Source organism: Cotesia glomerata, linkage group LG1 (genome assembly GCF_020080835.1).
Source record: "Cotesia glomerata isolate CgM1 linkage group LG1, MPM_Cglom_v2.3, whole genome shotgun sequence".
In the NCBI taxonomy this organism is placed as follows: domain Eukaryota; kingdom Metazoa; phylum Arthropoda; class Insecta; order Hymenoptera; family Braconidae; genus Cotesia; species Cotesia glomerata.
This window is the reverse complement of record NC_058158.1, coordinates 26,009,863-26,022,370: the sequence shown is the minus strand read 5'-3', so window position 1 is coordinate 26,022,370 and position 12,508 is coordinate 26,009,863. Positions and strand designations below refer to the sequence as shown.

Genomic DNA, 12,508 nt, shown 5'->3' with positions numbered 1-12,508 from the left:
ATTTTTTAAATTTTCAAACCGCAATAACTTTTGAATAAATGGACTGATTTTCACGCAGTTGACGGAATTCGACGCAGTTTTTTTGGCCTAATGAAGAATTTCTAAGCTTGAATTGATCGAACTCGGAATTCCGGAGTAATTCGGAAAAAACACTTTTTTCGGTTTTATTTTGTTCACGATATCTCTCGAATGAATCAACCAATTTTGATCAGATAAGTGGCGATCGACGTCGTTTTTTAAGGTTAGAGCTGATTAGTTTTTGAAGTTGATCAATAAAGCCGTTTAAAAGTTATTTCAAAACAATCAAATTTGAAAAAAATTTTTTTTACAGTTTTTTTAAAATTGCTCAAAATCTATTGGTCTGAATTGGTCCAAAATTTATTCAAAATTTAAGTTCGGTCTAGCCCTTTCGAATGGCACCAACCGCGATGAAATCGGTCAAGCTGTTCAAAAGTTATAAGAGGTTTACACAGTGATAGAAGGATTTGTTTATAGTTAAGAATAGTTGTTAATATTTAAAAAATTATTTATTAGAGAGCACTTTTTAGTATCAAACAAATATTTCTTAGTATTTAAAATGATTTGTTTGTATTTAATAAATCTGATATTTATTTATTAAATATTAATAAATCTTTTAAAATACTAAGAAATATTTGTTAAGGACTAAAAAGTGGTCTCTAATAAATGATTTGTTAAATATTAACAAATATTTTTAACTATAAACAAATCCTTCTATCAGTGCATACACACACATACATACAGCTGCACAGACATTATCGCGGGAATATTCAGGTACACGAAAAAAAAAGTTTCGTTCTGGTAACCTAACTGTAGAGTTACCACAACTGTACACAGTTTACTGTTCGTTATAGAGTTACAGTAACAAAATGTTATTTAGTTCTGATAACTCAATGTTGTTGAGCTCTCAGAGCTCTACGGGATTGTTCTCAGAGCCAAACGGTATAGTTGGGAGCGCTCTACGTTGCGCAGTAGTGGAGTGCGCTGACATATTTTATAATCTTCTAAAATGACAAACAAAATTATTTTGTTACTCATCCACATTATTAAAAATATATGAGCACAATTAAGTTTCCAGTTTATTTATTTAAGGAAAAAGGTTTTTTTTTTTTGTCATATTGAATTTCGTTAGAACTGTTTTGTATTTATGGTTTTTCAAGGTTCATTTGCAGTGACTGTTAATTTAATTTATTAGTTGAATATATTGTAATAAGTAATAAGTTCTCGGAATACATTAAAAAGACCCCATTTAACACAAAATAACATTTTTTTTCATTTATTTATCTTTTCTTGTGCATATACGGTAGTGATTTTATGTCCAATATTTATTGATATAATTATAGTATATTACGACCCAAGACCAGAAAGTTGGATTTCCTGGTAAAGTAAAAATTAATAAATAAAAAAAAAATTAGGAAAACGGTTGACCTTGAAGGCCATCCCTGCAACTTCCCGCCAATTCTATACCTAAACGCTTGAAATTGCACTTATGACGTTTTTGAGCTCTTCGAGCTCATAAATACAATTTGTGTATTATTTTGAGCTCTCCGAGCTCAAAAAAAATAGATTTTGTATGCTTTATACTACATACTACATACAGACACCATCGCGGGAATAGTCAGGGAAGCTTCCTAGGACCTCAAAACGTCGAGATTCGATGAAAACTCGATTTTCGTTAAACGTGGTGAAAACAATAACTTCCCGATTTTTGAAAATCTTCGATTTTCTTAGCGGGAAGTTAAAAAAAAGTTATTTTAAAGTTTACTAACAAATGCTCTGATTAAGAGAGATGACATGCACAGAACTCGTCACAAATATTTAAACTCGATTTAATAACAAAATTAATTTTTTTCAGTTGATTAAAAATTAGTTTTTGATTAGACGGCTAAGAAAGATTGAAATTAAATTATTAGAAGCTTGTAGAGTACATGGATTGTTTTATAAACATTGCTTTACTAGCTGTCAAAATATAAAAGAAAGCAAATAAAATTTACAAAACTTTTATATTATTTTCTAAAATTTTTATCTAAATTATTTTTGCTGTATTATTATTAAATAGTTCATTAACAATAATCTAGTTAGAAATTATTTTTATTTATTTGACATTTTTTGGTTAGTTTCTGCGCTGACACGTTACATACAGACGATGTTGTGACTGTTATTATATACAGTTATATACAGTTGAAACTCGCTGTATAGGCCGGTTGCGCCACGAAAATACGAAAGAAAGCGAGGTTCTATGCTGCCGGCCAGACAATATGCGCATGCGTTAGAGCAGGCCATAAAAGTTGCTCTTCCTGGAGTAAAGTGCGTCCAGGAAGAGCGTATTCTCGGCTAGGAGAGCAAGAAATAGTATATTACACACCTGTGGCAAGAAAATGAGAAATGTCTCAGAACACATATATGTTGCCCGAGGCGAAGCCGAGGTCGACATATATGTGATCTGAGATATTTATTATTTTCCTGCCATAGGTTTGTATACTATTTTTCTGTCCGACAGAGGCGGAAAGCGGCAATTTCGTTTAGCGCAGCGGGCCGAAAGTTGCCACTTTCCGCCTGGAGGGCAGAAAAATAATTTTTTGCTCGACGGGCAGAAAGCGTCAACTTTCGGCCCGCTTCGCTAAACGAAGTTACCCCTTTCTGCCTTCGTCGAGCAAAAAAATAGTATACACACCACGGGAAGTAAATAAGAAAGCCTCAGATCACATGTTTGTTGACCTCGGCTTCGCCTCGGTCAACAATTACATGTGAGCTGAGATATTTCTTACTTTACTTTCCTAGGTGTGTAATATACTATTTTTAAATTGTCGATTGGTCGGCTGGAGAGCAAAAAAAATAGTATACAACCCACGACCAGAATGTTGGATGCCCTGACGTATGTGATATGATGGCCTCGCCAGGAAATCTAACTTTCTGGCCTTGGGTCGTAATATACTAAAACAGACTGCCAAAAATTTGTTATAGTCTCAGAACGATCCTGTAGAGTTCTGAGAGGTAAATAAAGTTTAGCTCTCAGAGCTCAACGATGTGGAGTTGCAGGAGCCAAACGGTATTATTATCATAAGAATACGTTAACCTACTGGAACTTTTTACAACTAATTATCTACTATAGAGTTCCTATAGCAAAATTTTTTTCTCCGTGTACGCTTCTTCTGACCTAAATACGTCGAAATCTGATGAAAACTCGATTTTCGCTAAACGGGGTAAGACCAATAACTTCCCGAATTTCAAAAAATTTTCAATTTCTATTTGCGGGAAGTTAAAAATTAAGCCAAAATTTTAATGTCGGTCGTCATTTTTGACAATTTTCAATAATTTAAAATTTGAAATTTTTCAAAATTTTTTCTTAAAATATTTTCTCTTCAATACCTCAAGTGTTCTTTTTCAACCAAACGAAAGGCCATTCCTGTATCTATAATAGAGTTCGAGATATTACAAAAATAAAATTGAAAAACTGGAAAAATCGCGAAATTTTGAATTTGCATATCTTTTAAAAAAAAATTTTTTATTTTTTTTTTCCTTTTGCTTCGTTATATCATAAACGAAAACTTCTGATTAAAATTGGTCCAAATCGGAAAGGATCAATTCTAACTATTGGTCGATTTGACATGAAATGACTCATATGTACTGTTTTTTTTTTTTGGATCTATTTATTTATTTATTTTAATATACCAGGGTATATTGTCTATGGAATATACTGAACCAAGTACACGGAAAAAAAATGTAGGGGCTGGTACATTCCTGTGATAGCAACATATTTTTTTCATTTTGCCATCACAAGAATGCATCATGTGGCAGCCCCTATTTTTTTTTCCGTGTATGCATTAAAAATTTCATGGATCAACATTATATATGTCACTACAATTATTATCAAAAATAATTAGATATCTTGAATTGTTTATATCTCAGCAAATGAAAAGGCTCATCATAACGAAAATACGAGTGCATTCATTTCAATTGAATAAATAGAGTCGCTTAGGAAGTTCTCGACGCCATTCATATAGCATTTACAGTTAAATGGCATCGTCCTATGATATATAATTATGAAGGTGAGAAAGTTGCTATCGTTATTGTGTATTTTAGGAAACAAAAAAAAGATTAAATATTTTGAATGCTATTATGTATTAAACGAATCAAATTCTGACAATAAACGAACTCCGTATAATAGCCAAGCCTCGAAAGTTCTCGTATTTATATATTAGCTCCAAAAGCATGAAGTGAAACCAATTATTTTTTTTTCTCTACACTGCGATACAGTGACTCGACTTTTTGTCGAAACATTTTGCAATTTATGAAATAGTTGAGTGGTATGAAAATCAATTGTGAATGGTGTGAAAGCAATTCCATATTTTTTTTTTGTATTCCGAGACTGAGCGTTAATTTTAATTTTCAATCCATACGTTAAATTGAAATTATTCTTTGAATGGCTCAATTTTGAATAATGAATGAATTACAAATGAAAAATCCAACTATTTCATGTATCACACATGAATGCGAAAAAATATATGTCCTTCAGCTTGACAAAATATATATGTATATAATAGAAAAGGCATAGTCCTATAATCTAATTGCACCGTAAATTGCTACCTTTGCAGACAATAACTGAGAATGTCAGTCTCACCATTAGCACAAATCACGTTTGATCACTCGTTCCCTTTCCAATACTTAAACTACATATTATCGAGGGAAAAACTATATTTCATTGAATATTGAATCACATACACCTTTTATCAGCCGCAGTCCTACAACTCTTTATGAATAAAAATTGTAAAGTTTATTGGGTTCAGGTTAACTACTTTTGGTTATAAAAAAGCTTAATTAATTATATAAATTATTTACTTAATTGTCTTCAAGGATCAATGAGTTCACAGTTTCTATAAAATATTTTTTTTGCTTCAAAGAGATCGATTTGTTTTATTGAAAAGATTTCGTCAGACAAATTCTTTTAAATTTTATTATCGTATTATCATCGATGTGGAGTCGATGATAATTATCTATTATGGTCACATGGAATTTTCATGACTTAATAATTTTTCATGGTAATTATAAGCAAAATGAGTTAACTTTAATAGAATCATTATTAAATCAAGCAACGGATCATTACTTTAATTATCCACAATGAATTTCGAATGCAAAATAATTATTCTGTGGACCCGGGTGAAAAGTACGATATTAACTTTATTATGTAATTGAATCAAATTATAGTCAATGTAATAATTGTTATAAGTAGTTAATAAATTTTCACAGTAATTGTCACACAGTATATTTTGTAAAATTCAACTCTTTGAGTTTTAATTACTTGTTTTTAGAAAAAACATTTTTAATTTATTTAAAAAAAATTAGTTATTGTTTCAGTGTTTTGTTGTTATTATCATTATTTTATCAACAACATTATTTACGATAAATAAAAATTTTGAGCGCACTCTATAATTATAAACAAACTACAGCTCAAATAAACAATCGGCCTTGTAATTGATTACTATGTCAATATCATCCTATGTAGTACATTGTCGGAGCACATAAATAAATACCCACTGTACTAATAATTTACATGGTACATATTAGATGTCAATCACCCGTTTCGCTAGACTTGAATCGAAAGTTGATTATGTTTTTTAGTAAAACATTTTTTTCTTTGCATCAGTATATACCCGAAATAATGTTCTTAAGGGGTTAGGTAGGTTTCAGAGGTTCAAAAAAAGAGTATTTTTACTATTTTTTTTTTTTTTTTTAGTCTATACAATCATATATTTTATTTAAACAATTCAGCACATCAAAGATACATATTTAAACAGTATTTTTATTTAAAAATTCCGAAAACTCAGCCGTTGGTACGTCATCTCCCCATGGATAAATCTCGTTACCAATAATCTCGTCTAAACGAAGGAGAAAAAAAAGTTAAAATTTGAATTTTTGACAGATTTTGAACAAAAAAACAAATTTTTTGGTCGAATTTTCGCCATGTATTTGCTCGAAAAAATTAGTTGTAATAAAAAAAAAAATCCTTCGTCCAATAACGAGATTTATCCATGTACTAACGAAATATGTTTGGTTCTTTGATTTTAGATGAACCAATAATGAGATGCTGTCCACGGCAAGAGCATTTTTTTTTTTTTGAGACGTCAAGGGAGATGAGGTATCAGCGGCTGAGTTTTCGAAATTTTTAAATAAAAATTTAACAAAATACTGTTTAAATATGTATCTTTGATATGCTGAATTGTTTAAATGAAATATATGATTGTATATACTAAAAAAAAAATAGTAAAAATACCCTTTTTTTGAACCCCTGAAACCCACTAACCCCTTAAGAGCTTTTGTAAGTGCTTATCATTTTCTATTCGCAAGGATAAACGGTGTAAATATTATCTAATTACCTTATAATTTGATCTTCGAAAATCAAAATGATTTTTAGTTTTGTAAATTGCCATTTTTATAGTCGTAATCAAGATTCTGTTGAATTTAACAAATATCAAATCAGTCAATCAACAGTACTATCATAACGTCTTAATTTTACTTACTTGATTTAAACAAAATTAACAAAATATTATCTACTTAAAATATTCACTGAGATACAATGCAATATAGTTATTCAAAAAATTTAATCTAATTGTAAGTAACTTCAACACAATCATGAATTTTAGATTATAGGAAATTAACACAAATTATGAAAAAATTTTCTATTGTAGCCTGATATATCCATAAATAATTATTGTTATGTCCTGATATGTTTATATTAAAACATATCTGGCTTGATATGACTTTATATGCCTATATATAGTCTAGAATGATTTAGATTTGATATGTCCATACATAATTTTTCGACCAAATTGAGTCTTGATAATCTATTACGGACGGCACATTATTGTTCAATCGTCGCCTTAACATAGGACTTCTCTGCAGAGAATTAAGTTGAGGTCTTAATTTCTAATTAAAAATTATTTTTTTACTTTACTAAGGAGCTTTTTGTCAATAGTTTTTTAATTTGATCAACTACTAAACCAATTTTTGTTTAATAAAAAATATTAATTAACATACTTATTTCCAGAAAAATAAAACATTGAAAAATTATAAGTATACTGAAAAAAAAGTATAAGCGTGACGTCGATACATTTCGGTACTATAGCAATATTTATGTAAGCTATATATATGTACTTGTACGACGTTTTCGCTCCATTACAATATTTTTTTGGTAGCACAGCGATACTTGCATAAGCTTTAAGTTAAACTCATACGAACTGTTGACTTGCCATAATATAGTACAGGAAATATAAACCCCACATCGATACTAAGTATTGTAATGATTCGAATACTCATATTACACTGAGATTAAAATTTTTTTTTTTTTAAATAAGCAATGTTGTAATAAGAAATAAAATTGTTGAAAATTTTCAACAAATTAAATTCTTGTCACAACAGTGCCCTTTTTCAACAGAAATTTTCTTTCTCAGTGTATTAACACATGAATACAGGTTCTTATAGTAAAGAAACCAGCGCGTTAAAATAGTATCCGAACAAAAACAGTTTCACTGTAAAAAAATCACGCCAAGTCCACGTTCATAAAACAAGAAAAAAAAATTTTATTTCTTTACAAAAAGATATAAAATAAAAATGGTTACGAAAAATTTCACTTTTTATGAAATTCCTAAAATCTATCTACTAGGACTTTTAAAAAAAATCAAAGTACACAATGACGCACACCAAGTACGTTCCAAAATTGTTTCTTTTAATTTTTAAATTTACAACAAAATTTTTTTTAATTTCCGAAAATCATATACAACCATATCGGTTACTTGGATTTTTAATTTTTTATTTTATATCTTTTTCTAAAGAAATAAAATTTTTTTTTCTTGTTGTATGAACGTGGACTTGGCGTGATTTTTTTACAGTGAAACTGTTTTTGTTCGGATTTCAGTATTTTATGTAATTATAATAAAAATTGACAATTTTAATTTGATACATTTCCGGTGGCAAACTATCTCCTTTAAGCTATAGTTCATGTAGAAGTTATTCTTGCGCCGCCTGGCGTGTGTAATTGCAAGCTGTCAAATATCTTTTTTTCACTGTAGTTTCCCATCTATTATAAGATTAGCATGCATCTTTATATTATTTAGTCTCTGGCCGTCCGCTTTTTACATAAGAAAAAAGTTAAAATCTAAAAATCTGGGTCGCTATAGTTTGTGCTAATTATTTTTAATAATTTTAAATAGAAATTATAAATATAATTGATAATAATCAAGTAATACGCGTAATAAAAAGCATGAACTACTATTATAAAATATCATATAAAAAAAAAAATCAAAATAAATTTGAAAAAAAATTTGTAACCTCAAAAAACCGTTCTGCTTACGGTATATACACACTCGGTAGTCTGGCTTGAGAACGGAACTTGTCGCCAGACTCTTTCGAGTCTGTTGATACGTATAGAAAGTATTTTTTAACTTCCCACTAAAAAAAATTGAAAATTTTTTTAAATTCGGGAAGTTATTAGTTTTACTCCGTTTTGCAAAAATCGAGTTTTCATCAGATCTCGACGTTTTGAGGTCCTAGGAAGCTGTCCTGACTATTCCTGCGATAGTGTCCATGCGGCTGTGTGTGTGTGTGTGTATAAACCTCATAACTTTTGATCGGCTCGACTGATCGGATCAAGATAGATGGCGATTAAAAGAGGATCATTGGCATTAAATTTCGTGAAAATTTGAATCACTATGAGAGATTCATATAAGAAAAAATTTTACGAGAATGTCTAATCCCGTACTCAAATACTATTTTTTGCAGCATATTATTTCACTTGAAATAATGTATAACAATTTGATTAAGTGTAATTCCAAAACTCTCCAGGACTATAATCTTGAATCCTCGCAACTCAATAATTTATTATTATTATTTTTAAGCTTGTATCTACGTAACCTGAACAGTGCGCAAATTTGATAGTGGTATCAAATGCTAATTAATATCACTAATAAGACGTTTAAATTAATAAGATAGCGAATTTAATAACTATAAATTAGATCGTCTTTTAATAATATCAAGTTCTCTGACATTAGCAAGTTTTCGCAACGTGAATCTTAAAGGTCGAGTTCTTAAAGTCGCGCCAAACTATCTCAGTACGACCTAGCAAGTAAGTAAGCAGCAACCAAGTTAATTGTACAGAATAATAATAGTAACCCACGCTCACATTCTTTCACAATTCGAATCTTCCTTACCAGACAGTACTTCATCTGAATAATCGTGTGAAATGAATATTCCAATCCCATAATTATAATCGAACGCCAACTCTCGATACCTTATAAACACATCGCAGACATTGTGATGTGTGCTAAACAACAATAACACCAACAATTACACCAATAATCGTTATTACCGATTTTGTTAATAAAAACATCTGAGCGAATTCTTTCAAGTAAAATCGTGATTTCACGGACCGATTTACGGTTATCAATCACTCTGAGCAGTAATCGATATCGTAAACGGAGAAATCATAGGTCTAGGAATAAGTTGTGTTACCGGGGACCTCGAAGGACACCGGATCACAATTCTCGATGCACCAGACTTTATTGGGTGTGGCATTATTGACCTTCTTACGAAATGCATAAACCTCCCGTCAGTTAATATGATTCGAAGGGATCAGCGGGGGCGCGGTCAACATCCTAGAGGTGTAGGTATATAAGCCAGCGTCTGCTGTTCTAAGATACATTCTACCACCGACAGTCAACAATATGAAGGCTTTTGTAAGTATCAGTGAATCAACAACAATAACTTGTGAATTCAATTAAAAATTAAATACATTCTCACTTTCATCGATGCCATTAAATAACATTACCGATTGTGATTTACTTACCGAAGTTGTATTACCGTGTCACAGATCATCGCTTTGGCTATTTTTGGAGTTGCGACTGCAAGTCGTGACCGTCGTGGTGCGATTTGGGGTGACCACGGAGTATATGGTGCACATGGATACTACGCCGGTCATCATGGACTTTACGGTGCTCATGGAGTTGCTCTCGCTGGTCACTCCGTAGGATACGCAAGTGTTGCTGGACCCCATGTAGGAGCTTCCGCTCTGGCTGGTCCGACTATTGGACCATCTCACCTTGCAGGGTCCGTTGCTGGACCTGTCCATGTCTCTGGTGCCGTCGCTGGACCAGCGACTGTCACTGCTTCTGTTGCCGGACCTGCCCATGTTGAAGGTTATGACGGACACTACGACGGTGTTTACGGATATGGTGGCTTTGGACACGGATTTGGACATGCTGGTGAGCAATTTTTATTAAAAATATGAAAATATAGAATCCAATTAGAGTTGTAGTCATTAGCTTTAATACAAAATCCTCAAATTGAAATATTAGTTTAGAAAATATTAAGATTAACCAGTGGTGCAACAACTAATCTTCATTTTCAGTATTAAATAGATATACTGATTTTTAAAGTAATGGCAAAATCAAGGAAATTTTTCTTATTTGTTTTTGTTACAAATATGTATTATTCGTTTTCAATACAAAAAAAAAATTCGAGGGAGTAAAAAAATCTTTCAATCGATTGAAAAATATGTTTAAAATGTTAAAAAAGTAATTTTTTTTCATCAATATTATTGAGTGATATCGGCTATAAAATTTCAAATTACGAGCTTTTATCGATGCACTTTTATCTATCTATGAATTTTAAATTACGTGCTGTCAATATTAAAATAGAAAAAATTTAGTTTTAGAGTTCGATTTTTTACTAGTTATTATTTTTACTGAGTATGTTGATAGAAACATAATATCACACTCAAAATTTTGCACCTTATGGTGTATAATACGAAGTTCTGAATATTATAAGAAGTCACCCAATTAATTCAATTCAGTATATTTGAAGAAAAGTTAAATGTAATAAAAAATATTTTGAGACGTTCCGTCAAATAAGACAGTAACTGCGTGCAATCGGTGGTAAAAATTGAGAGAATAAGGGAAATTTTGTCTCCATCGTATTTATATAATAAAATAATTTTTTTTCTAAGTTAAATATAGTATCATATAGGAAAGATCTTGGCCTGAATTTATGCTTTTTCAAGGTTGCATTATGGTTTTTAGCGATAGTTAGTTAAATGTGGTAAATTTCTGGGGCGGTTTTAAATGGATTAGAATCGAATTTGTTTTGTATATGTAAATGTGATTATATGTCAATTATAAATCCATATATTTGAGGGAATATTGATAATTTTGTGACGGACATATTTTCATTTTAGAAGGGATTTTTATAGATAAAATTGCTATCTTCAGAAATGTCTTGAGAAATTGTGCCTTTTTCACGATTTTATATATTGTTAAGTGATATTCTATTCAATATGGAAAATTTTTGGAGCAGATTTAAATATTTGATTGCAAACTCTCCATATTATAATTATAAATATTGAAAAATCATGAAGCCAAAGTTTTTTTTTATTCATAATTAGTAATTCTCGGTAGTCACACAGTGACTGCAGGCTGATAGTTAAATATTAAATAAGTAAAATTATCGTATGTGATTTTGTGACCTCACTGTAAAATCTGTTTAAGATGCCTTTAATGAGAGTTATTTCGAAACATTACTTACCTCTTTCAACAGGTTATGGTTACGGCCATGGCGCCCATGCTGGTCACGGTGTCGTAGTTGTCGGTCCAGCTCACCACGGATCCATCCACGCTGGATACGGCACCCACGGAGCTGTTTTGGCTGGTCCCCATGCCCATGGTGCTGTTTTGGCTGGTCCCCATGCTCACGGAGCCGTTTTGGCTGGTCCTCACTCTCACGGCGCTGTTATTGCTGGACCTCACTCTGGTACCGCCGCAGTATCTGGGCCTCATGCCGGTGACGTCGTCATCGCAGGACCATCTGGAAAAATCACAGCCCACGGTGCTGGTCACGGTGCCGCAATCCATACCGGTCACGGTCATGGTCACCATTGGTAAAAATTCCGACGATCTCCAAGCTTAAAAATTTCACCGCTTTTATTGATATAAATTTGTTGTTACAAATATATATATTCATAAGTTAGCTGTGAACTGCTCATATTTTTAAAAGTAAATATTGTTATGCTATTGCTGCGTTCAACTCTGTCTCATAATTGGTTATAGTAAAGATTAATATTTTTTTGTATTCATATCTTTATTTATGTATATAACGAACAGAATTTGTATGTCAAAAATAAAAAAATATATATATATTTAATAAAATTATTTGTCTATAATTGTCATCATTCTTTACTTATCAAATTAGTCGTTTTTTTACTACAATTCTATGCTAGAAAAAAAAAATAATTTATGCAGAATGATAATTTGAATTGAATTGCTAAAAAATTTTGAAGTAAATTTTGAAATTTTTTAGTAGAATTACAAAAATATTTTACTCTTTATTTTTCTCTCTATGCCTCACAACGGACACATGGGGCAGATTAAACATATATAGTGAACACATATATATATATATATATATATATATATATATATATATATATATATATATATATATATAT

The 12,508-nt window shown here is 31.0% G+C and overlaps 1 protein-coding gene across 1 annotated transcript; it reads left to right on the top strand.

Moving 5' to 3' along the window:
- The first annotated feature begins 9,674 nt into the window (after nt 1–9,674).
- On the top strand, nt 9,675–12,197 carry LOC123272035 (cuticle protein 63-like). The gene is made up of 3 exons (XM_044738644.1): nt 9,675–9,746; nt 9,881–10,271; nt 11,602–12,197. The coding sequence occupies exons 1-3, from the start codon at nt 9,735–9,737 to the stop codon at nt 11,943–11,945; spliced, it is 747 nt and encodes a 248-aa protein (XP_044594579.1). The 5' UTR covers nt 9,675–9,734; the 3' UTR covers nt 11,946–12,197.
- Nucleotides 12,198–12,508: the final 311 nt, after the last annotated feature.